The sequence below is a fragment of the Camelus bactrianus genome, chromosome 2 (genome assembly GCF_048773025.1).
Source record: "Camelus bactrianus isolate YW-2024 breed Bactrian camel chromosome 2, ASM4877302v1, whole genome shotgun sequence".
Lineage (NCBI taxonomy): Eukaryota > Metazoa > Chordata > Mammalia > Artiodactyla > Camelidae > Camelus > Camelus bactrianus.
Window position 1 is genome coordinate 131,538,609 of NC_133540.1, and position 26,435 is coordinate 131,565,043.

A 26,435-nucleotide genomic window follows, 5' to 3' on the forward strand; every position below is an offset into this window, starting at 1 on the left:
CCAGACCTTTCTCTAGGGCCCCCGTGACTCCATCACTCAGTCCTCACTCTCTCCAACATCCTTTAACTCATCAGTTGGTCCTCCCTCTCTCCAACATCCTTGAACTCCATCACTGGGTCCTCCCTCTCTGACATCTCATCCTTGTGCTGACCACATACATCGTTTCTGACTTCAGGGAACCTGGCTCTTCCTGGACCTCTGTTGCCTTGTAACAGTTCCCAGAGGAGGCAGATCATCTTTTGTTCCACTCAGAGCTCAAGACGCTTCTCTTCTCTTCACGTAACTCCATGAGAGGGTGTTGTGAGCTGAATTGTGTCCCTCAAAATTCATATGTTGAAATCCTGACTCCCAGTACCTCAGAATGTGACTGCATTTGAAGATGGGGCCTTTATAGAGGAGACGGACTGGTCGTATGGGTGGGTCCTAACCCAGTATGGCTGGTGTTCTTACAAGAAAAGGAGGCTTGGGACACAGACGTGAACAGAGGGACAACCATCCGAGGACGCAGCAAGAAGACGCCTGTCTGTAAGCCCAGGAGAGGGGCCTCAGAGGAAAGCAGCTGTGCCCACACCTTCGTCTTGGGCTTGTAGCCTCCAGGACTATGAGGAAGTAAATTCCTGGTTTTTAAGCACCCCCTCCTTGCCCTCTCTGCGGTGTGTTGTCACAGCAGCCCAAGCAGACTATACAAAGGGCTGATGGTCCCTCCGGTGCATCCTTGGGGCCCCCAGCAACCCCTGGATCCCAGCCCCACCTAAAGCCAGGTGCCTGAGGTCATTTCCTCCAAGGAGGCAGGGAACACGTACTCTCCTCCTTGTGCACAAGAGGAAACTTTTGGGTCATCCCGGAGGTGACTGATGCTGAGAACAATGCAGAGCATGCCCCGGGGCTGCTGCGTCAGTGCAGCCGGGATTGCAGCTGGAGCCACCAGCGTCCAAGACAGGACGTGATGAAACCACACACACGTGAGGCTGCCGGAATCACAGGGCCACATCCCGTGCACAGGGCATCTGCTCAGCCTACTGCTTCTTTCCCGGGGACAATCTGAATATGTTTATTATTCTGTTGATGCTGCCCCAAGACCTATCCTGCAGCTGGCTGCGAGCTATTTCATTATCTCTTCACTCAACAGATAAAAAAGAAAATGGAATGGAGTGGGTTGTATCAGAGTAACCCTGGTCCTGTGGCCGTGCACACCCCTCCTCCTCCCTAGGTCTAATCCAGGGTCCTCACTTCCCTCCCGGCTCCCCTCCCAAACCTCTTCGATGCTACCCAAGGAAACTCAAAAGGCTAAACTTCTGTATTGAAATCATGCTAGAAAGTAGAAGGGTGTGGCTTGGGAAATATACAGGGCTTGTACTGATGCTCTGTCTAATTTTGTGAATAGATGTTATCAAAAGAAAAGCCTCATGTTTAAGATGAGGACAACAGAGTTATTTTACAGAACTGACTTGCATGACTGTGGAGGTGCAAGTCCAAAATCACCAGGGTGCGCCAGCAGCCTGGAGACCCAGGAAGAGTTGTAGTTCAGGTCTGAGGGCCATCTGAAGCAGTTTCTTTTTTCTGAAGGGGACAGTCTTCGTTCAAACCAGGCCTTCAACTGATTAGAGGAGGCCCACCCACATCTTGGAGGGTCATCTGCTTGATTGCTCAAGTTCCACTAATTTAAATGTTAATCTCATCCAAAAGCACCCTCGCAGAAACATCCAGAATAATGTTTGACTGACTGTCTGGATACCATGGCCCAACCAAGTTGATCCATAAAATTAATCATCACACGGGGTAATCCTGGGCTAGTCACTCAAAGTCTCTGTGAAGTTTTACCATCTATAAAATGAGATGACATAAGACCTCTGCCACGCAGGACCACCGTGAGAATCCAATGAGATCGCAGGTGGAAAGGGCCGTGGACGGTGCGGGGCCATATGGGTGCAGGGGGTGTCGGTGGTGGGAGTGTCATTCTCGCCCCCGCACCAGCTCATGAGTGACAAAGCAGGATTCACACCCAGAACCTGCTGCCCGAACCCGTGCCCATCACCATGCCTAGAGGACATGAGGGAGGAATAAGGCACAGGCCGGCGGGTCAGAGCATCTTCCAGAAAAAGAATTTTATTATAAATACTCCATGTGCTATTTCCTGAAATCTCCACCACTGGGCAGAGCAGGCAAGAGGTAATAGAGCCCCGTATAGGATGGTGGGCGGGTGTGGGGGCAGAGGTGGTCCACACTTAGCGTGTGTTGACCACCTCTTAACATGCCGCCTGGCACCAATGCCACACACACACATCACCTCATTTAATGTGAAACCCCACAGAGGTATGGGGTTTGTGCTCATACTGCAGATGAGAGGCTGCTGCTGTCTGTGGTCCCCAGTTGGCCAAGGACACCATGGGCAACTGCTCCCTCCAATGGCCCCAGCGAGACTCAGATTCAAAGTCTGGCTCTGCCACTAATGAGCAGTGTGACCCGAGGACTTAAATGCTCTGTCTTAGCTTCCTTACCCATCAAATGGGAACAGTTGTCCTTCCTTAGGGGTAGCTGGAAAGATTAATTAAGATAAATGACGTAAAGTAACAGCACAGTTTCTGGCAGGCAACAGAATCTTGGGAAATCATCACCAGTTCCTTCCACAGCGTATTCAGAGTTGACTGTGTGCTAGGCACTGCTCCCTACTTGGAATAGAGTGGACCAAATGCAGGCAAGTGCTTACTCTCATGGAGATTACATCCCAATAGGGAGAGACAAGGAGTGAAAAGAAAACAGATGATAAATATAGTCATTCATATTGTGTTGCTGTGCAAGATGTGTCCTGGGTGACAGGACAGAGAGTTGGGGGTGGGGAAGGCTAGTGGACATGGTGATGATGACAATGATGGTGATGGTGATGCTGATGGTGGTGAGGATGATGATGTTGATGGTGGTGATAACGTTGATGGTGGTGATGATGGTGATGATGACAACGATGGTGATGGTGGTGATGGTAATGGTGTTGATGGTGGTGATGATGGTGAGAATGACGATGATGGTGGTGGTGATGATGTTGGTTGTGGTGGTGATGACACCAATGACCTATTGGACTATGAGCAGACTTCTTGACTTCTGTGAGTCTCAAGTTCTTTACCACATCATGAAGATACTAAGCTACCTTGCAGAATATTGTAGGAATTACATGATAGGAGTTAAAAGCAGGACTAGCTACATAATTAGAGGGGTCCAGCGCAAAATGAACACGCAGGCCTTCTATTCAAATCTTATTAAGCTTCCCTCTCACTTTGTCTTCCTTTCCCTTGAGTGGAAGGAACAGAAGGAGTCATGACAGAGGACCCCTCAGTCCCTCACCATGCTCTCTTCCTAAGGCTGCCCTAACAGTGTCATTCTTAACAACCTGGAGGCAAAAGGCCCCAGCTTTTCATCCTGGTCCCCATTCTGCTGCCTTCTATGGCATTTCCCTTCTCCCAACCAAGGTCGTCTTATTTCTAAATTAAGCGATTTAAATTCTTTGATGTATTAACTAAGACTTCACCATATGCCAGCCGTGGGCTAATTTTTTTTGTATGCATCATTGCCTTGAATCTTCACAACAACGCTTGGAGGTGGATGCGATGATTATCCCACTTTGAAGATGAGAAAACTGAGCCTCAGAGAGGCTACAAGACCCAGGCTAGTTTGTTTCAGACAGACTTAGATCCCTTCTGGAGTTGACAGGCTGAGACTCTGTGACTCTGACACGTTTTGGCAGCTTGCTCCCTCGGATAAAATACTCCCAGGGAGATCAGGTCTTAAAAATAGCAACTCTTAAAATATTAATTCATTGTAATACTGCTCCACATAGACTCTGCTTTCTAACCAGGCCTCCCACATTCCTAGTGAAGTCCCTCCTTCTGTGGTTCCACTCTGGGCCCTGCCACCAGCCGAGGGTGGGTGGGTGTCAGGAGGTGACTGCTGCTTTCCTGTGCCAGCCGGTCAGCACCTGCCACGTCTGGTTGCTTCAGAACGCCTCTAAATGGAGCCTGCTTATCTCTCTCCTGCACACACGTCCAGGCTGCGACACATGAGGTGATTCTCTCCTCGCACCATCATGCCAATCAAACTGAGGGGACCTGCCCCTGAGGGGGGCCACGGGACTCAGCCGCGATAACACAATCATCCTAACTGATTCCCAGAGGAATCAGAGCCCATGCCCAGAACCCTGTGTTTTAATGAAGCGACACCTACGTGCCAGGGGATGGAGGCGAAGAATTCTGGAAAATTCCTCTCCTGACTTCAGCCTCCCAGTGTGAGCCAACTCCGATATCCTTCTTGCCACTTAAAACAGAGCAGGGCTTTCAAACCCCAGGCAGCATCTGAATCCCACTGGGGCGTGTCAGAATGCAGGTTCCCAGGCCTTGCTCACAGACTCTGGGGCGGGGAGGGGCCTGAGAAGCTGCATGGCTCAGAGGTAGGCTGTGGACCGACCCTGAGAAATAGATGAAGGGGAATCACAGAGGCAGGCAGTATGGATGCTCGGCCTTCATCCATCCAACTAGCCAGTCTTACTGAATATCTGGTGGCAGACACTCTTCCGGGTCCTGGTAATACTGCATGTGGCGGGGAACATCCCTGCTGTCGTGGGGTCTGCAGCCTCACCTGGGGAGGGAGACCGCGTCACCAAGTAAGCCGCCAGGTGGTGAGGAGGGTGAGGGTCAGAACGAGGGAGGGAGTCACGTGGATGTGGGGAGTGGGCTCCCAGGCAGCAGGCCAAGGCTGTGGAGGGGACCTTGCTGGGCACAGGGACCAGCGTGGCCACGCGGAGTGAGTGCAGGGAGGGTGGGAGGTGGCAGCCCCCGCCCCCCATCTCGGGCAAGGAGGTCTCTGTAAGTGGGTGGCTCTCATGCCGCAGAAGTCACGAGAGAGCTGTGAGCAGGGAGCGCCACCCCGCTGGCTGCCGTGATGAGCAGGACCCGGAGGGAAGGGAGGACCCAGGGGTGGAAACAGTCTGAAGGGAGAAGAAGTAGTTGGATGTGGAGTGTGAAAAGGACAGGAGTCTCGGGCAGAGGGTGTAGGGAGTCTGAAGAGAGAAGACACACAGCGAGAGTGAAGGGCCAGGAGGAGGCCGTGGGCGGGGCACACCGCGGGGCCCTCGGGGCTGGAACGCTGTTAGTGGTCAGGATCGGGGACCAAGCGGAACTCCTGGCGCTGCATTTCTCTTCAGCTGCGTCGGGGAAGGACTGGGGTCCTCAGAAAGCAGGATTTCACCCGCGCTTGGGTTTGCCTGGCAAGATGCACAAAGGCGCTGAGGGCGTGGGAAAGCGACGTGGATGAGGGACCACAGGATGCTGGCTGGGGAAGAGGGGGTGCGGGACTGATGGCAGCGAAGAGGGTGTGTTGTCACTGAGTACCAGCGCTGAAGAAGTGGGGGCCGAGGCGGGGTGGGAGGAGGAGTGAGCTGGACGGTGGCTGTGGGCGTTTTGGGAGTGGGGTGCCTGAGACGTTGGGAGGGGGCGGTCCCTGGAAGGGACAAGGTGTAAGTGTGACCATGGGAGTGAACAGGTGAGGCAGAGTGAGGTTGGAGACCTTTGCAGGAAGCGAGGTCAAGTACCACAGAGGCCGGGTGCCGAGGCATGTGCTGTTGCTTCACTGACACGAAGCCTGCAGTAGGTTGCAGGGAGAGCCGAGGTCCTCCAGGCGTGGGGGCTCTGTCCTGGGCATCCACAGGGGACTGCAGCCAGGCAGGGAGGAGACAGTGTTGCCCATCATCAAAGGTGGTGGAGTTTAGGCAGAAGGTGGGGCAGGGCAGTGGGGAGCAAGGAGATACCTGCCCTCCTTCTGCCTGGAGCTCCCAGGAGTGATGGGAAAGTCTCCGCTAGAGAGGGCTGGGATGGGGGTACCGTGGTGTCCTCAGAGCACAACTAAGTGTGGGTTAGAGCGAGAGGTGAGGGAATGTTCAAGGAGGGGGAGCTGATCCTGGCCGTGAATTCCAGGAGGGGCAGTGGGAAGGATTGGGGGCTGAGGAGGAGATCAGAGTGGGGGACTAGATTCCAGGGGATGAGAGATGGCTAGCATCCTGGGCCCACCCAACGGAAAAGGGATAAAGGGCAGTGGCCCCAAGGCAGGTAACCATGACGATGAGCTGGGAGTCTTGGAAGGGGGGGGGAGCGGCATTTTTCCAGGAGTTCTGAGGCCCCCTCTTCACTCCTGCAAATGGGGGTGAGTATGTCAGGGAAGGGGGATTTTTCCAGAGACCGACCTTGTTCTGGGCCAGTTACTGAACATTATTAGGTTCTGGGTTCTTTACCTAGAAAGTGGAAGTAACTGCACTCACCCAGGGCTATGGTGGAGACAAGCTGTGATGTGTAATCAGATCGCAGCTTCTCCTCCAGGATCCCCAGGACATTTCATCCCACTTAGAGTAAATGCACAAGGTTCCGTTCACTCTCCCCTCTTCCGTGCACTCCCCTCCCTGCCCTGGGCTTCTTGACCTCAAGGACCTTGGTGTCCTCCGGGGGCCCCTTCCCAATTCTCTCTCTCAAATAGCACCCTCCGTCACTCCCCTGTATTTCTCCATCCCATAGGCTCATCCGTTCTTATCTTTGCCTATCTGTCCCCTCTCCTGACTCAGCACCTAGACCACTGCTGGCAGAAGGGAGGTGATGGTAAACGTGCAGTGAATGCCTGAAAAAACTTTCGTCCCATGTGAGACCAGAGCCCCTGCGTGATGCGCGGGGGTAAACTGTGGTCCAGAGGGAGGCGGTGAGAGGAAAACAGCAGAGGCAGGAAGACGCATTCTCAGTGGCAGGAAGAGCACCGGCCACAGAGAAAGATCATACCGTACCTGCAGCCAGATAAAGAGAGGGAGCTACGCGGTTGCTTCCCGACTCCCTTTCAGCTGTGCGATACCTTTCTCGCTGACTCAGTAAAACCCACGGTGTTAAGAAAGCAAAATTCAGGTCCCAGCTCTGAGGCTAACTTACCAGGTGACCCAAGGAGGTCACTCACCTCTTCTGAATGTTAGTCAGAAAATGACAGAATTATTCCTGAGGTGCGTCAGGCCTCCCCCCGCCCCGTGCTCTCAGATTCCAGTAGGATTACATGGATAGAATAAGATTAGACCTTGAGATGGACTTACTCTTTCCAGCATTTTCCCCAGAAAGTAGGTCCATTGTCTGAGCATCTTAAGGGAAATGCAAAGAGTTGGGAGCTGGGGGAGGGGACACGGGGCTCGTGAAGACCGACTGCGTCTTCGGCGCAGCCACGCAGAGCCCACCACAATTACAGAATCCAGGAGGAAAATGCAAGACCATATCACCGTGGCAATCTGCAAGCTGCCGAAACTGAGTGAAATTAAACAAGAGCTCAGCCACAGTCTCTGAGGAAGCCAGAGGTATGGGGGGCCTGCCTGAACCCCAAAGGGGACCTGACACTAAGTGGCTGTGTGCACCTGGTCCTCTCAGGACCTTTGGGCTCCAATGTTAGGGGTCTGGCCCGCGTTTACCTGGTGCCTCACAATGAGTTTACAGATTTAGGAGCTGAGTCAGCTGTTGAAATGTAACGTGTGCTCAGCACCATGCTGGGCTGTGCGTCTAGGCAGGAGCACCCCTTCGATGGAACTCAGAGCCTGTTAGGAAAGAAGAGCCTTGCTCAGATGGTCACACAAACCCACACACAGCCTGAGGTCACTGCTGTGACAGTGAAGTTCCGGGAACGGGGAAATGCAGGGCCGCAGCCTGGGCCATCCAGGACGTCAAGGAGGGCTTCTCAGAGGGAGGGACGGCCAAGCAAGAGCTACCAGATGCAGGGGGCTGAGCAGGCGGAGGGGGAGTGCCCCAGGCACGGGGCACAGCGTGCACACAGACACGGGGACTGGGGGCAGTTGAGGTAGGGCCAGTTGGTCGAGTGGCTCTGCCCCCAACGTCTCTGCCCCACCCAGGATGGAAAGGAAAGCACACGGGGCATCAGGGGAGCTGAGTTCAAATCCCATGGCTGCCTCTTTTAACTCAGACCATGTGAAGTCCCTTCACCTCCCTAGGCTTCACTTTCCTTGTCCATAAAAAGAAGACAACGCTGGTTCTCTTGGGCTGTCAGGTGAATTCAACAAGTTGCAGTACTGGAAGGGGGCTCGTGAACTGTCAGATCGCACATGTGTGAAGGATGGTCATAATCACCGTTTGGACCAGCTCTTCCATCTTCCTTTCTTCTACCTCCTGTTTCCTCTAAATTCTCTGGGAAGTGGGGGCCGGTCAAGGTGAGGGAAATAGTCACCATTTATTGAGCACCTACTGTATGCTAGGAACCGAGCTAGGTCCTTTACATGTATTATTTCATTTCATCCCCATTTTACAGATGAGGAAAAGTGAGCCCCAGGCAGTAACTGAGTTCAGGTGTGAATGGCTTCAAAGTTTTATCCATCATCCCAGGCTGTGCTGCAGTCACTTTCGGGGTGTGGGCAAGCATGCCATCATTCCCATCCTGTCCCAAGGATAAAAACAACACTTTTATTGTTTTCCATGTACTGGGCAGTGGCTCCTGCCTTGGGGAGTTCACAGACTGACTCATGGACAGATCTTTGAGATTCAGTGTTCTTAGAGCAACTGGAAAAAAAAAAAAACCTGGGCTGGGGGAGTCTGCAAGGCCTTCACGGACCCTATCCGACCTGCCTGGGAAGGTGACCAACCTTGTTCTGTGTTGTTGGGCTAACCCATCCTTGAAGGAATGCACTGAACCCTGTGCATCCCTGAACATGTTTGTGAATCCTGAAAGCTTCAAAATCTCCACGAGATATACTTGGGAATAATTAGCTGAATGCAATTGCCTTAGTAACCAAGTTGACATCCAGCCCCCATGGAGAAACATGGCGTTTGAACTGAATTAATCAGTGTCAACCGTGCTGATGTTTGTTCTCTGTAGGATTAAAGAAAAACCAACAAGCCTGGAGCATGGCTTGACCAGATGCACTCTCTCCCCCAAAGTTAAAGCGAGAGGAAAATGATCTGGGTGGCAGCATGGGGTTGGAGGCCAGATGTAAGAAAGAACTAACTTACGAGGCTGTGTGTACATTTGAAAAATTGCTTCCATGTCTTTAAATCAAGCCATGGGCCTCTAACTGGGATATTATGGATTCTATGACCTCGGGGAGATGCTTAACTGTTCGCAGCCTCAGTTTTATTGTCCAGTAAAATAGGGCTAATAATATTGCCTACCTGTATGAGTTTGCTCAGACTGCATACAAAGTACCGCAGAGTGGGTAGCTTAAACAACGGAAATTATTTTCTCATGATTCTAGAAGCTGGAAGTTCAAGGTCAGAGTGTCAGCAAGGTTGCTTTCTTCTGAGGCCTCTCCCCTCGCGCATGGCCGCCTTCTCCCTGTGTCCTCACGTGTCTCTGTGTGTGTGTCTCTGTCCTGATCTCCTCTTCTTGTAAGGACACCAGTCAGATTGGATCAGGGCCCAAACTCGTGACCTCTTTTGAGCTTAATTATCTCTTTAAAAATCATCTTTCCAGATACAGTCACATTCTGAGGTACTGGGGCTTAGAACTTCGGCATATGTAATTACGGGAGACACAACGTAAACTGAATAATGGCCCCCCCATGATGCCAAGTCCAAACCCCTCCAAACCTGTGCGCACGATACCTCACAAAGCCCAAGGGACTTTGCAGATGTAATTAAGTTAAGGATTATGAAACAGGAAAATTATCCCAGACGATCTAGGTGGGTCCAGTGTCACTGCAAGTGTCCTTATATGACAGAGGCAGGAGGGTCAGAGTCGGCGGTAGATGGGACCACAGAAGCAGGAGGCTGGAGGGATGCTCAGTCAGGAAGTACAGGCACCTCTGGAAGCAGAGAAGGCAGGGAAGCAGATTCTCCCTGAGAGCCTCCAGAAGGAACTCAGTCCTGTTGACATTTGATTTCCCCCCCTCAAGACTCATTTTGAACTGTAAGCAAAAAAGCTGTTGTCAGTCACTAAGTTTGTAGTCACTTGTTAGCGCAGCCCTGGGAACCTGATTCAGGTCCCAGGAGCATCAGTGAAGGAGCTCCTGCAAAGGGCCTGGAGCCCTCGGGGAGATAAATGAATACTGCCAAGTTGTGACCTCCGCCAGGTCACAAGGAAGCAGACGGGCCGTGGGGCCAGAGGAGGCACTTACACCACAAACTGGGGGCCTAAAACCACATTTGGGCGTTCTGTCCCAGTTCAGAAGTCCAAAATCAAGGTGTTGGCATGTGTGGTTCCTTCTGGGGGCTCTCACAGAGAATCCATCCTAGAGCCCTCTGCAGGATGCTGGTGGCTCCGGGCAGTCTTTCTTTTTCTTACAAATACATCACTCAGATCTCTGCTTTGTCTTCACCTCCTTCTTCCCTGCGGGGATCTGTGTCTCTCCCCCTCTTCTTGTAAGGACACCAGTCATTGGATTCAGGGCTCACGCTCCTGAGTACGACCTCCTCTTAATTACCCCCGCAAAGATGCTGGTTCCAGAGGACGTCACATTCACAGGTACTGCGTAGGATGAATCTGGGGAGATGCTGCTCGACCCACTACAGTATTTCAGGAGGAGACTGTAACTGAGCTGTGTCCCAAAACCTGCATCAGAAGATTTAGCAGAGGGAGGCGGACGTGCTGCTGGCAAGCCGGGGGCCGGGGACGGCTGGGGTGCCCGGAGCACAGAGCATGCAGGGGCCAGGCTGGCCGGCGGGAGCAGGAAGGGCCCTAAGGCCTCTGGCCTTTGATTAGTGCTTCTGAACATTCGTCTGGGAACGTGCCTGGGGCCGGTGACCACTGTGCCTTCTTCTGAAACTGTGTCCTCATGCTGCTTCTGGGCTAAAATGCCTCTTTCCCAATCCTTTTGCTCAAGTCCAGTGGTAGGACTTGGTAGTTCTCTTCGATGCCCTCAGCTGATGGATTTAAAAGTTGACAACCGCATTTCGGTGTTCACTTGCAGTTTCTGAGATTATGTTAGAACACGGAATCCCAGAGTTCTGGCCACCAGCGCTGTAGGCACCAGAGGGCCGTTAAGGGGATTTACATAAGAAAGAACAGATTCATGCTTCGGAAAGGCATTCGGATCATATTTTAAAAGAAATGAAACCTTGTATGTGGGTGTTGTAATAAAGAAACACACCCTGAAATACAAGTAGCATAATTTTGTTTATCAAATCAGATATTTATTGTAAGCATGCTCCTCGAATTATTAACTGCCTGATTTAGATTCCAGGAACTCTAATTCATTTTTTTTTTTTTTCAAAGTGGTGAATCTTTTTTTCTAATTCATTTTCTTCTTGAGTTTTTCCCCCAGGCAGAGAATGTTCATTGATCTAGAGGCAAGAGCAGGTCTCATTTGCTAACATGTGACCTTTGACCTTCTGAAAATAGCTTTTTTAAATGTATAGTCAGTTATAATATGTCGATTTCTGGTGTACAGCACAATGTTTCAGTCGTACATACACATACGTGTATTCTTTTTCATTAGCGGTTGCTACAAGGTTCTGAATATAGCTCCCTGTGCGATACAGAATAAACTTGTTAATCTACTTTCTATAAAGAGTTCTTTCTTCATCAATAAAATGGGAGTAGCAAGCTCTAAGAGTTGTGTCAGAACTGAGAAAGGTGACACATAAATGAAGGGAGGTGACATATCTAGTTCAGTAACCCCTGACCCAGAGTGGCCACCCTTCTCGTGAAGCCCGCGCGACCTGCCCGCGTGGTGCCTGGCTCCAGCCGGAACCCAGGGAAGGGCAGCTGCTAATAGTTCCACTGCTTCTGTTGCCCCTGGGGCATCGCGTTGGGGGCTGGAGTTAGTCCGTGGTCCCCATCCTCCATCAGAAGCAGGAAAGAGACAGGAGAAGGAAGTGATGTCTAACCCGTAGTAATGATGTGTGGTTTCAGAATCGTTACCCAGTTCCTGGAAGAAGAGTCCATGCCAACAAGGTGAGAGATTCCAAAACATGAGCCCTGAGTTCAGCAGCCTCCAGTCCCACATCGGCTTGCTGCTGGGTGGGTGCGGGCTGGCCACGCGCTCCGTGGCCAAGCTGAATCCCACCAGTCCAGCCCTGAGCTCAGTCACTGTCTCCAGCCTTCCCTCCCAGGGCCCGTTCTGTGAGCTCAGCCTCAGTACCGAACCACCTTTGCTTCTGTTATTCATAACAAGGAGCGTCCTGCGGGCCTGGCGCTGTGCTGGCTGCTCTCATAAATCCTCACCGAAATTAGACAGCACTGTCTACTGTTCAGCCAGCCTGGAAGAAAATCCCAAGGGTTGCTTCCTAAGTCTAACCACCTGAAGTGGGCTCCGTGATCAAATACAGCCCCTCGCAAGGGGTCTCATCCCACCTGGCCAAACCCGTCTCCCTTCCTCCAGAAGCCACTACCCGCCTTCTCCAGCCATGGAGCTGGTCGTTCTTTTTTATTTTTTTTTTCTAATTGAAGTGTAGTTGATTTACAATGTTGTGTTAGTTTCTGGTGTACAGCAAAGTGATTCCGCACACATATGTATATTATTTTTCATATTATTTTTCATTAGAGGCCACTACAAGATATTGAATGTAGTTCCCTGTGCAGTACAGTAGGACCTTGCTGTTTATCTGTTATAATTTATATATAGTAGTTTTTATCTGCTAATTCCAAACTCCTAATTTATCCCTCCCCAACCCCTTCCCACTTTGGTAACCTAAGTTTGTTTTCTAGGTCTGTGAGTCTGTTTCTGCTTTCTAAATTAGTTCATTTTTGCCATTTTTTAAGATTCCATATGTAAGTGATAGCATGTGATATTTGTCTTTCTCTGACTTACTTCACTTAGTATGATAATCTCTAAGTCTATCCATGCAAATGGCATGATTTCATTCTTTTTTATGGCTGAGTAGTATTCCATTGTGTGTGTGTGTATGTATCACATCTTCTTTATCCAGTCATCTGTCGTTGGACACTTAGGTTGCTTTCATGTCTTGGCTATTGTAAATAGTGCTGCTGTGAGCACTGGGGTGCATGTATCTTTTCAAATTAAACTTTTCCCTGGATATATGCCCAAGAGTAGGATTGCTGGATCATATGGTGGGTCTATTTTTGGTTTTTTAAGGGCTCTTTATATTGTTTTCTTTAGTGGCTGCACCAATTTACATTCCCACCAGCAGTGCAGGAGGGTTGCCTTTTCTCCACACCCTCTCCGAGCTGGCCGTTCTTAATCCTCTCCCCAGTTGTGCCTGTAAAGCCATACATCCAATTACCAGATGAGGGGTGGGGAGCTGTAGATGTCTCTGGATCAGACAACTGACACCATCGAATTTGTGCTTCAGGACGTGATAAAGATAATTCCCTGTAATAGTTATGATGTAGGTGCAGGTGCTTTAGCAACGAGCAGGAAAGATGACTGAAACATACCCTCACCGCAGTGACGCAGAGCACGTGCTATTGCCCACTTCACAGCTGAGGAAGCGGCGTTCACACCAGGCGGTGTGCCTTGCCCGCAGGGCAGCGGACTCGGGACTGGAGTGCAGCCTCGGTGTGTCTGTCTTTGTCCACCTTCTCCTGACACCTCTGTGATGCCAGCAGCGTGTCTCTCTGTCGGGGTAAAATATCCACAGATTTTCATTTCACAGATGTGGCACTTTTCCCACAAGGTTTTTGTTTGTCTTTATTGCTGCGTAAGATTGTAGACGTATAACACTCAGAAACCCCTGCAAAGAGACTCAGGCAGAAATGTCCCCACGGCCCTGATTTTCAGTCTGGACCACAGCCATATCTGGGCTGTTTTTTAAAATACCCCAGCTGACATTTTATGCTTTGTTTTATTTGGGGGCTAAAGAATAATTCAAAAGCAGAACCAGATTTTATAGCCTTGCAGGCACATTTCCCATCAAAGTGTCATTTTGCCTGGCTCCGAAATTATGGGCCTGTCCTCAGAAAACATCATCACAGACTTGCCCATCCTCACAAAGCTCCTAATGCCATTTCTGAACACATGGACCCATTTTCGGCAAAATGATGTGCTTGAGCGGAGATACGACCAATGCAGAGAGTAGAACCGGAGAGAGTGGTCGTGGGCCCACGAACCCAGAGGCGCCGACGGGATGCTTGCCTATAAAATGCCATTCTTATTAAATCCCGATGACTCAGGCTCCCCATCTCCTCTGTACGGCTTCGCAGGAGTCTGCCTGGTGAGTCTCCTATGAAAGAGATCTAATTCACTTTGCTAAAAGCTCAAGAAGCCCCGAGTCCTCCTTAGCTCTTTTTTTTTAAATTAAAGTTTAGTTGATTTACAATGTTGTGTTAGTTTCAGGTGTACAGCAAAGTGATTCAGTTATATATATAACTATTCTTTTTCAGGTTCTTTTCCATTATAGGTCATTACAAGATATTGACTATGGTTCCCTGTGCTGTACAGTAGGTCTTTGTTGTTTATCTGTTTTATATATAGTAGTTTTTATCTGCAAATCCTGAACTCCCAATTTATCCCTCGTCCACCTCTTTCCCCTTTGGTAACCATAATTTTGGTTTCTATGTCTGTGAGTCTGTCTGTTTTGTAAATATGCTCATTTGTCTCCTTTTTTTAGATTCCATATATAAGTAATATCACATGGTATTTGTCTTTCTATGTCTGACTTATTTGGTATGATCATCTCTAGGTCCATCCATGTTGCTGCAAATGGCATTATTTCATCCTTTTTTATGGCTGAATAGTATTCCATTATATGTATACACTACATCTTCTTTATCTGGTCATCTGCTGATGAACATTTAGGTTGCTTCCATGTCTTGGCTGTTGTAAATAGTGCTGCTTCTTTTGAGAGCAGCGATAGAACCCTCATCATCATTTATTTCAGTGCTTCTTACGCACCGGGAGCCCTGCTGAGCCTTGCATGGTAACGCCTCCTTGTATCCTCCCAGCCACAGCTGGATACGGACCATCATTCCCATTTTCCAGATGAGAATGAGACTCAGAGTAAGTTGCCCAAGATCATGTAGCTATCATAGCTGTTTTCTACCACTGCATGATGAATTCCCACTAACTTAGCACCTTAAGACAAGTCATATTTACTTCCTCACAGTTTCCGTGGGTCAGAAGTCTGGGCACAGCTTAGCTGGCTCCTCTGCTCAGGGTGTCACAAAGCTGTGGCCCAGGTGCTCGCTGGGCTGCATTCCTTTATGGACCTATCTGGATCTGGTTGGATCAGTGCTGTCCTGGCTGTTGGCAGAATTCAGCCCTTTGTGGCTTCAGGGATGAAGTCACTGTTTCCTTGCTGGAGCTCAGCTCCTGGAGGCGCCTGCCCGTCCCTGCTCCATGGCCCATTCCTATGGGACAGCCAGCAAGGGAGGCTCCCTCACTCCAGCCCCCTGGGACAGCATCTGATAGGCTGTGATCACGGGAATGACTCCAGCCACCTTTGTCGTGTTCCCTTGGCTAGAAGCGTATCGCAGGTCAAACCATTCACCCTCCAGCCTTCTGTGGCCTCTTCTACAAAATGAGAGCCTGCTCCCGGGATTTTTAGGACAGATTCTTTCTTGTCATTCTGATGCCAGCCTAATGTCATGTCTTCTGAAAGTCCTTCCGTGGCCACCTACCAAAAACAGGTCTCTTTCAGACCTTGATTCGTACTCTTCAGAGCTCTTGTCCCTGCTTGAGATCGGGTCATGAATTCGTGTGCTTTCTGGCCTGTGTCCCCTCCTAGAAACAAGCTCCACCTGGCGGGGTCTGCCTTGTTCACTGCGTGGCCCTGGTGACTGTGGAGGGGTCACCCCCCAAATGCCTAAGGATCGTTGACTCCCCTCCGTGCTCAGAGCTGACCCAGAGGCGTGAGTCAGATGTTTAGTCCGCACCACAAAGGAAGCCAGGGCACAGGGAGGGGAGCCCTGGCGGCAGGGGAGGGGCTGGGGTGGGAACTCAGACAGTCTGTTTGAGTGGACTTGCCGGGGCAAGACAGCCTCTTTCCTTGGAGCCGGGGATCTGGTTTACCAAGCCACTCTTATCCATGCCCTGTTTGGTCCTCATGACATGAGAGACCACGAACGGGTTTGGGGGGGACCTTTCGGATGGGGACACAAGCTCGGATGGACCACAGGACCGTTCGAGATCACACCGTGGTCAGTGGGGACCTTGGCTGCCCCTTGACCCTTACCCCCTCCTCCACTAGCCCTCCTGCCCCGCCAGGTGCATGAGCTTCCTGGGGCTGTTGTAGCAAATTATCACAAAATTGGTGGCTTCAGACAACACAAATTTATTACGTCACAGTTCTGGCCGGAGGACTGAAGTTAAGATGCCAGCAAGGCGAGGCTTCTCCGGAGGCTCTGGGGGGAGAACCCTTTCCTTCCTCTTCCAGCTTCTGGTGGCTCCTGGCTCTCTGTGGCTTGTGGCCGCATCCCTGCAGTTTCTGCCTCTGTCATGACGTGGCCTCTTCTCTCCTTCGTGTCTGTGTCCAAACCTCCATCTCCCTTCTCTCACAAAGACAGCAGGTATTGGATTTAGGACCCTCCCAAACCCAGGATGCCTTCCTCTTGAGATCCTTAACTAATTCCATCTGGAAAGACCCTGTTTCTGAATAAGTCACATTCTGAAGTCCTGAGTAGACATGAATTTGGGGGAGGGGGGAGACGACACTCTTCACTCCACTATACAAGGCCACCTCTCCTTAGGTCTGCCACCACCACCCCACCTTTTATTGGCTCCGACAGCTTGCTCCCCTCTGGTCCCTGCAGTCTCCGGCTGGCCGTCCACTCCCCAGCTACTCTTGTTCCGTCTTCCCCAGATGCCACAGCCAACTGTCCCCTGCCCTGTGGCATCTGTGCCACCCTACCTGTGTCTCTGTCTTCCACTGATTCTGAGCTTCAGGAGGGGAGGGACTATGTCCCGGGCATCTGCAACCCCAGCTCTCTGCCCAGACCTGCCAGGAGGAAGCATTTGAGTAACATCCCAGAGGGAAAAGGCAGGGGACAGAGAAAACCCGAGGCAGGGCACTTTCAGCATCAGGGGAAGTGGCAGCTCAGGCCGAGGCCCTTGCAGTCATTTTGGGCTCCTGCTCCTGGTCCACGGCCACCTCCTTCAGGATCCCTATGCCCCAGACAAGGTCATCCCAGTCCTGGTGACACCCGGAAGAAAGGGTGTGCTTTAGCACTGGCTGCTGTGTTTTCATCCTTGACAAGTTTTCATTTCCCTTTTTTCACCTTTTCTGGAGAAACCCTCCTGGGAGAGGCCCTGGACGGGGGCCAAGTGTCTGCTGATCTGACCCACAAACACTCGACTCTGGGACTTCTTCCTCTTGTTTTGATTGTGTCAGCTCTCAAGTTCATCCTCCCCAGGGGGCTCGCCAACAGTCAATCTCTGTTCACCGTGGATGTTTGTGAACTTGGCAGCGGGGGTCTATTTGCTTAATGCTCGTCAATATTCATGGGCTCGAAAAGTCACAGTGAAAATGAACATTTAAATATATGACTTGAGTGTTGTTTTCATCCTCAAAGCCAGAGACATTGCCTCATGTTGCTACAAAGAACCGTAATGTGTTCAGGTAGAATTGCTATGTGATAAGCTCAGGAGCAAGCGCTTTTTATGTCAAAGAAAGCTGTCATCAGTCTCAAACGATTTGGCATTTACTGCAAATGAGTGAGGGGCTTGCAGTTTTAAAATCCATGGTTTCAGAAACAAATCCACAAACTTTCGAGCAAACTTATGGTACGGGGCAGGGGAGGGAAGAGTGTGGGGAGGGATAAATTGGGAGTTCGGGTTTGCAGGTATTAACTACTATATACAAAATAGACCAACCACAAGGTCCTACCATACAGCACAGGGAACTACAATCAATACCTTGTAAAGGCCTATAATGAAAAAGAATAGGAAAATGAATATATATATATACACACACACATATATATGTATAGCTGAATCACTATGCTGTACACCAGAAACTAACACAACATTGTAAATCGACTACACTTCAATTAAAAATAAATAAATACAAACATCATTGAAAATGTATGTAAATACATAAGTAAAATCCGTGATCTTAATATGAAGCTTTGGGAGGTGTGTGCATGTTAATGAGGCGCAAATCAGGGCTGAAGATGTGAATTGAGTTTCTTCACCGCTGTGCCTCTTTCACGGTCATTCTTCTGTCCCTCTCTCTCCCGTGTTTCCTGTGTGTGGACAAAGACTCTCCTCTCCACCAAACTCTACTCAGCTTCTTCTGAGTTCTTTTGAAACTGGACCTCATCTTTTGGACTTTCAAAAGTGTCAGTCTCTGCGTTGTCTGATCTTAGCAAGCACCTGCGAAGTCGGTTTAGCCAGAGCCCCCCATCCTCCAGACCCGATCACCCTTTGATCAGGTTGTTCATCCCTGGATGGTTTGATCACCCTGGACAGCCTCCAGCAAGAATCCTGCTAGGCTGGTTCGGCTAGAACCCCCCTCGCCTCTGACGTCTCCTCTTAGTAACTTTCCATCCACTGATCCCTACCTGCTCTTTGGCTATAAAACCCCACTTGCCCACATTGTGTTCAGAATTGAGCCTGGTTCTGTACTGAGGTCTCTTTGCCTTTGGTGATTGCAGTTGAATAAAATCTGTTTTTTACCGCTTTAAGTACTGTCCAGCTCTGGTTTTTCTTTGATGGTGTTTGCTATGATGGGCACCGTGCTGGGGATGCAGAGGTGAGGAAAGGAAAGCCCCTGCCTTTAAACATTACAGCTTGGAGTTGGGAGCCTTTTGCTATAGTGGTGACATACAGTAGAACTTTCGAGACACTCCCCAGCTCACATTTTGCTGCCTGTGGCTCACTGTGTTACCCTAAGAAGGGATCAGCAAACTTCTAAAGGACCGGATAATAAATATTTTACAAATGAATGACTCAGCAATGTAGAAAACAAACTTGTGGTTACCGAAGAAGGGGGAAAAGGGGGAGGGACAAGTTAGAGGTGCGGGATTCACAGGTGCAAACTACTATACATGAGACAGATAAGCAACAAAAACGGACTACACAGCACAGGGCAGTGCGCCTGTTATCTTATAATCGTCTTGGAAGGAGTATAATCTGCAAAAATACGGAATCACTGTGCGCTACAGCTGAAATTAACACAATATTGTAAATCAACTATACTTTGATTTAAAAAAAAAAAAGAACATTCCAGAAAAAAAAAAAAAGAACATTCCAGAAAAAAAAAAAAAGATTCACACAATCCACTTGCAGTTCCAGGAAAAGGAAAGGCAAAGGAAGTAAGAACTCGGGCTCCACAAGCGTAAGAACTACTCTCCTGCTCTCTGTCTGGGCCCTCACGCCAGGGAAGAGACGAGCTCGCCGAGCGTCGGCAGGCGTCTGTCCCCAGTGCTCGTGCGTGTCATGTTCTCCTCAGTGGGCGCCAGGACTCACATTTTCAGCTTCTTTGTTTTCTCTTTCAGAGACATCAAGCCAGACAACATACTGCTCGATGAACACGGTAAGCCTGCTGTGAGTGCTTTTCAGTGGGAGGTTGAGGCTCCGGGAATTTAGCGGGGGTCCTGGGGAGCTGGATTGTCGGGTGATGAGAGAGCCTTTTTGGATTTCGATCCTGGTGAATGAACACCCGTGTGAATTTCTGGCCCATGTTCTGCTGCCGTGAGTCGAGTCTAACGTATTTGAAGGTGTCACATCTGGAGACGTCACACTGTTCACGTCCTGGTGGGGGGACGGGCGGGCACAAGCGGGAGTGGAGGGCTGGGAAGCTCCGAGTCTCCACCCCCAGCTCCCTGCCCTGTGAACCCAAGGCTTCAGAAAAGGCACTGACCTCTCTGAGCCTCAGTGTCATCTTCTGTGAAACAGGGGAAATGGTGCCCACCTTCCAGATTGTCACGGGGATCAAATGAGATAGTGCGTGCTTGGCAAACCAAACATCAGTAGTCAGGAATCTGCGGAGCCGTCCCTCAGCCAGGTTTGCCAAGCTGCCAGGGGCAGGTGGGGTCTGGCGGCTTCTTTCCCTGATTCAGCAGATTGGAGGAGGGCCTGGGGTTCTGCCTTTCTGGCAGCTCCCGGATGAGGCTGAGACGGCTGGTTCCTGGAGAAGCTCCGTGTCAGGGGCTCCCCGACTCTGGTCTTGCTGGGATCTCCTGGGGCACTTGGTGAGAATCAGAGGCCAGACCCTGTCCTGTTCAGAACACTTGGGCCTCTGCTCTGGGTCAGTCCCCGGGACACGGTACCCAGCCAAGTCAGGACTGAGTCAGGAGCGCAGCCCAGCAATGACTGGCCGTCACTGCCGCCCATGCCAGCGGCAGCTTTGCCGACAACCACCAGGCAGCCTTGAAGACTACAGTCGCTGGCGTTGCTTCAGGGACTTGTGCCCCGAGGGCTTTGGGGAGTGGGGGCTGGAGTGAGCGGGTGGGGATCTCTCTGAAAGCTGAGTGCTGCTGAGTCGTTCGGGGTGAGTCTGCCGCCTCTTCTGTGTGGTTCCCCTGGACCTCCCTCCCCTAGGCCCTGCGGGCTGAGGCCGTGGCTCCTGCTCACGGCCTAGCCTTCCTAGGACTTGCGTGTGTCACCAGTGTGTCTCAGGGAGTCCTACTCATTGTGTAAACCCCTTGGTACTGGGAGGCAGGGTCGGAGTGCTGCTTGGGACCATCTGAGCTCCCATCTCCTGCCAGGGGCTGAAGCCAGACGGAGCGCTTGGAGCAGTGAGCTGAAATCCCTGATGTCGGGATCTCTGCTCCTGAAAGGGTGGCCTCAGGGCCCCAGGGAAACTGGGCAGGGCTGAGGATGCCAATCAAGGTCCCCAGTGTGTATCTAAAAGTCAGGATCCCCAGGCCTGGATCTCAGCTGACCCCCCAACGAGGTGTGAGTCTTCAGGCAAGCTGCAGAAAAGAAGTATCACCACCTCACAGGGTGGCGAAGGTCTGAGACAGGACGATGAAGGTCTTCTGCTGTCACAGCCCCGGGACATGAAGGGTGCTCAGGAGGGGCTAATATTGGCTTATGTTACTCAGCTTCTCCTGTCCCTTCTCTGCTCAGGTCACAGAAGCAGGTGACATGGAGGGGGGAGAAGGCACAGGCTGGGCTCTGCAGGACCCGTGGCAGGGCGGTCCCCGAATCCAGGGCGCTGGTGGGCAGGGTTCTGGGCAGAGCCCTCAGCGCCCTGCCTAGTGACTGAGAGAGACTTTCAGACAAAGACCTTTCAGGCCCCAGGCAGCTTTTCGGAAGCAAGATTAAGGCAGGAACACCAGGAATAGGACTAATTCAGCCACTTCACCTTGAGGCAGTGCGCCTCGGGGAGCCTCCGGGGTCACCTGGGCCTGCCTGGGGGAGGGCCTGGCTTTTCCACGTGGGGAGATCGACTTCCCCAAAGATGGGCAGAGAGCCAGGAGAGAGAGACAGAAGGGCAGTGCCTGCGTTTTGCCCTGTGTGTCACTGAGGGCCCTAGCCCAAAGTTCACTGACCAGGTACTGTCAGCTTTCTGTATCTGGGGGTTCCATGTTCTCAGATTCAACCAACCTCGGCTCGAAAACATTTAGAGGGAGAAAACATTCCAGAAAGTTCCAAACAGCTGAACTTGAATTTGTTGCATGCCCGCAACTACTTACACAGCATGTACATGTGTATTTGCAACTATTATGTAGCATTTGCATTGTGTTGGGTATTAGAAGCAAGTATTCAGGACATGTGTGGGTTATGTGAAAATACTATGCTGTTTTATATAAGGAACTTGAGCATCCAAAGATTTTGGTGTTGGCGTGGGTCCTGGAACCAATCCCCTGCAGGTACCACAGGACACCTGTGGCTCTGTCCTCTTCTATGTGCAGGAATGATTCCTTCAGTTTTGCAGACCTGCCACAGGCCAGGCATTGCACCAGGGACTGAAGGACACAGAACCCCTGTGGTCAAGGGCCTCGTGGTCTAGGGTGGCGGTTCTCAGCCACGGCTGCACATCACCAGGAACTGGAAAAAGTGCCAAAGCCGGGGGGTCATCCGCAGAGGTTTGACTCATCTTGCAGGAGAATGTACTCAGTGGGGGAGATTTTTAAAGTTTTTAAAAGCCAGGTGGTTCTAAGGTGGAGCCAGGGCTGAGGGAGGGTCAGAAAATGAAACAGGTGATTCCAACCCAGTGGGGTCAGTGCTGGGATGGGCCGGGGTGAGGCTGTGTAATAGCAGAAGGGCAGCAAGGCCAGGGCAGGGGGAGGGCAGGAGGGCTTCCTGGATCCGGCAGCCTGAGTGGGCTCAACGCAGCATTGGGGAGCAGAGCATCCCAGAGGGCAAGTGAGATGCTCCTCTGGCAGGAAGCCATGAGGACCCCACACGTTTTTGACTATTTCATAGCTCGCTGTGAAGTATAGAACTCACTCTTTTCTCATGGCCTTGGGATGGACACCTGGGGATCGTAAACTTGACCTGGATCAGGTGACCCACAGCCAGGCCAGCAGAACGAATTTGTTTTCTTGTTATATTAACCATGTCTTCTACTTTATATATTCTGATGCTTGATCTCTGCACACTTCAGGCCACTATCCACCTGCCCTAATCACCCCCAGTGCCAGGCCCAGGCACCAGACACCCAGGGACAGTTCCTGTGCCCAGAACCCCTGAAATTATTCAGACTAGCCAGTCCTAAGCCTGCTTGCCCTACCCCACCTGCTCCTTCTCACAAAAACCACCAGAAAGTTCTTGCCCCAGTTTTCTCCCTCTCCCTCTGTCTCATGACCAACCCCTGTGCCTCCCCTGGTGGCCCCCACACAGCGTGATGTGCCCTCTCCTCTTGGGATCTGTGAGTAACTCTCTTCTCCAAGGCAATTGTCTCCTAATCTGTTGGTCTTACTGTCCCTCAAAGTTTCTATGAACAGACTTTATTTCAGAGCCCTTATTAGCTGGAGGTATTTCAAAGAATTGTCTCTCCATCTGTCGCTAACATATTTGTTGATAAATGCGATGAGTGCCCCCCAGAATCGCAGAGGCCAGCAGCAGCAACACCCCCTTCTCTTTTGTCAAAACACTGTCTGTGCCGTCTCCACCACGCCGGCAAGAGGCTCCGGGAAATGCGCAAGTCCGGCATGTGTTGTTTCCAGAGCTTCTGATGCAGGGACTGGGGCAGCTGAGGAGGACGTGGAGAAGGCCGCCCGGGCAAGTGTGGGGGGCAGAGCTGTTTCTGCTGAGCCTGGGGAGCAGGTGTCATTATTCTACACGGGATTCCAGGAGCTTAAGAATAAGGGATAGGGATGTGGTTTAATGCTATTCTGGTGTCCTTGGGAGGGTTGTAATGAGGTTCTTTCTGAAGGCTGCTGGGAGGGAAAGGATCCCGCACAGTGTGATGTCTTAAAGTCCTAAGAACCCCGTGCTGGAATCCGTGGTGGATGGATGCAAGGCTGGGAATGACAGTGGAAGGGGATTGGGGTGTGGGGGGCCCAGGGGAGAAGCCTAGACCAGTCAGGTTGCCATGGACTGAATGTGTCTCCACCAAAATTGATATATTGAAGCCTTAGCCCCCAGTGTGATGGCACTTGGAGCTGGGGCCTTTAGGAAGTCAAGAGGTTTGGAAGAAGTGATGAGGTTGGAGCTCCCATGATGGGATTTTGCCCCGTAAGGGGATGAAGGACCAGAGATCTCTCTCTCTCTCCACCATGTGAGGATACAATAAGGAGGCTGCCATGTAAACCAGGAAGAGGGCCCTCACCAAGAACCCGATCATGCTAGAACCTTGATCTTGGACTTCCAGCCTCCAGGACTGTGAGGAATAAATGTTTGATGTTTACGCCACCCAGTCTAGGGTATTCTGTTTTGGCAGGCCGAGCCAGCTGGGACAAACCCATCATGGTAGTGAGTTTCCTGTCACTGGAAGCAAGCAAAGGCTAGATGTTCATTCATCAGTAATACAACTCTCCGGCCAGGTTCTGAAGAAAGAACAGGTCTGCCAGTGAGAGGAGAGGGAGAAGCATTCTAAATGGTGCCAAAGTCTTGGAGGTGTGATGAATTTCCATGTGTTCAGAGCAAGGAGGGAAGCACGGCTGGAGGGCAGGATGTATCAGCAGGGCTGATTATTGATTATTGATACACTCATTAAAACTTCTACTAATGGGCCTCATGCAATATCCTGGGCACCTTCTCCCTCTGAGTTTTGAACGTTTTACAGATACGGAAAGCAAAGCGCCGAAAATTCAGTTCGTAGTTGCACGTTTTGTAGTAAATTTCCACTCTCCTGAGAAGGAACTCAGAGGAGACCTTGAATGGCACTAATTTTCACTTTCCCACATCTTGACTCAACCGTTAAAGGAGGCACACCGGGAAGTTACAGCTCATCAGCTAGCCGGGACAGACCCCAGGAGTGGGGCTCCGCTGTCTGGCGCACCTGCTGTACGTGAACGCCTGCGTGTCCACCAGTGGGGCTGCTTCAGGACTGCCCCAGAGCCTCCGTCCCCAAGGGCCTGAAGGGGACAGCAGGGGGAGGGAAGCGCCCGGCCCGGAGAGGCTGGAGACAAACACAGCTCCCCAGGTGTCCGCTGCTGACGGTGGACGGCTCTCTGGTCTTGATACAGGAAAAATGAATGTGAGGTGAGAGGATGGTCGTGTCCCAGGCCTCGGCTGAGTCCCTGGGAAGCACCCCGCCAAAAGCGGGTCCTTGGCTTCCAGCAGGAAATAATTCACAAGAGAGCCGCAGTGGAGTAAAGGTAGATTTATTCAAAGATACACATTCCATAGACAGAGTGCTGGCTGGTTCAGAAGGCAAGAGAAAGGCCAGGAGGTGTCGGGGTTGGGTGCTTAATAGATACACACTCCATAGATAGTGTCCTCACTCAGAAGAGGGAGCCAACAGTTTTCATGGGCTTGCTAATTTCACATGCTAACAAGTGGGGAAGGGGCTGGGATTCCCAGGAATTAGGCCATCGCCCACCTTTTTACCTTTTATGATCAGCCTTAGAATTGTCCTGGCGCCTACGGGAGTACCATTTGGCAGCTGTTGTATTACAATGAGCGTATATTGAAGCTCAAGGTCTCCTGGGAGTTGAATCTTCTGCGTCTTGGTGCTAATGGCTGTGTCATTCTTTTAATGGTTGTGCCCTGCCCTCTGCTCTCCTGTCTCAGTCTCTGGAACTTCAGGCTACTCTTCTGTTAGAAAAAAAGGGGGGTGGGGGGTGGGGGCGGTAGTTATACCTTCCTGACAAGAGTGCTTCAAGGCTCAGCATGATCTTCATGATCTTCACAAGCCAGAGTGATTCTCTAAAGTGAGTCGGGTCATGCCTCTCCTTCTCAGAACCCTCTCACTGGAATGAAAGCCATCTGAGCCCCTTTCCCTCTTCCTCCGTCTGCCTGGCGCCTGACTGGTCCTTGGCAGGACCACTGTCCTCCCCCCATCCCCCCACCGGCTCCCTCCGCCGTCGTCCACAGTCCTCCCCACCGCTTGCTGCCTCTCTTCTTCAAGTCTTTGCTCACAGGTCACATCCTCAGTCCCTAACCACACTGTTTAATGCTGACAACCACCCTACAAGGTACTTAGTAATATTAGCTCCATCCTCCATCGGAAGAATCAGAGGCTTATAGAGTGAAATAACTGTCCAAATCCCATAGTAAGTGGCTGCATCAACCAGGACACCAGTGGTGTGTGGCAAGGAGCAGGGAGCCCACCCCAAATACTCCCAAGCAATACAGGGTGTTTTTCAGCTTGAATCGCTTTGGCCCAGGGGACTGCGGCTTCAGACAGGGTTTGATCAGGCACCAGTCTCAGCCTTATCCTAGGATAGCCTTCATCTTGAGGTTGCCTTTCTTTGTGGTAGCCAATGCCTTCTGCAGTGCTGGGGAGTCATACCCCACATCACATCGGCCAAAGGCAGAGAATATCGCTTCAGGTAGCTCCCAGGGGGAAAGAGAAAGAAAACTCTTCATTCCCTAACCCCCCTGGAAAATCACCTCCCCGGTTTTCATTGGTCCCAATTGGGTCGTATGCCCAAACCTGAGCCAACTGTTAGAGCCAAGGGGTGAGGTTAGCCTGGCTGGCTCCAGCTGGAGCCACGTGCCCCAGCCCAAAGCCAGAGGTGCCGAGATGAGTAGTTGCTAAGGTAAGGGAATCTGAGTGGCCACAAGCAGCAAATGGCCTCCGCAGTAGCACAGCTGTTTGTCCCAGGGCAATCTGACCCTAAAGGCGATGTTCCTAACCACCTTGCTCCAAGCCTCTCAGCTGGGGCAAGTGCACCGTCATTGTATGCACATGATGTTCTCCTAAGCCCAGAAGTGCCGAAAGGCTCAACTGAAAGAGCCGTGCAAATTAAGAGGCGGCTGTAAAGATTGAGAGACAAGCTTTAACTGCTTTTCAAAGACTCAAAAAAATTTTTTTCGACACAAGTTTTTTTCTCTTAAAGTCCAGTTTCTCCTCATGGACGTTTACTGTGGCCCAGGCTCCTTCTGTTTTGTTGCTTCTCATCTGTGTGGCCTAAAATATCCCCCCAAGTCCACATAACAGGCAACAGAGTTGGGGAAGGAGGGAATTCTCATGCCCTTTAAGGAAGTAGCCAGGAAGTTGTAGGTACCATTCTTCTCATATCGCGTTGGTCAGAAC

At 51.1% G+C, this 26,435-nt stretch overlaps 1 protein-coding gene across 3 annotated transcripts in view; it reads left to right on the plus strand.

Moving 5' to 3' along the window:
* The window catches only part of STK32B (serine/threonine kinase 32B), a 301,945-nt gene that overhangs the window by 219,235 nt on the left and 56,275 nt on the right, over positions 1-26,435 (plus strand). For all 3 annotated transcript variants that reach the window (XM_074350416.1, XM_074350409.1, XM_074350427.1), the window contains one exon: positions 19,336-19,373. In XM_074350416.1, the coding sequence (XP_074206517.1) occupies positions 19,336-19,373 (38 nt within the window). The remainder of the gene's footprint in view (positions 1-19,335; positions 19,374-26,435) is intronic.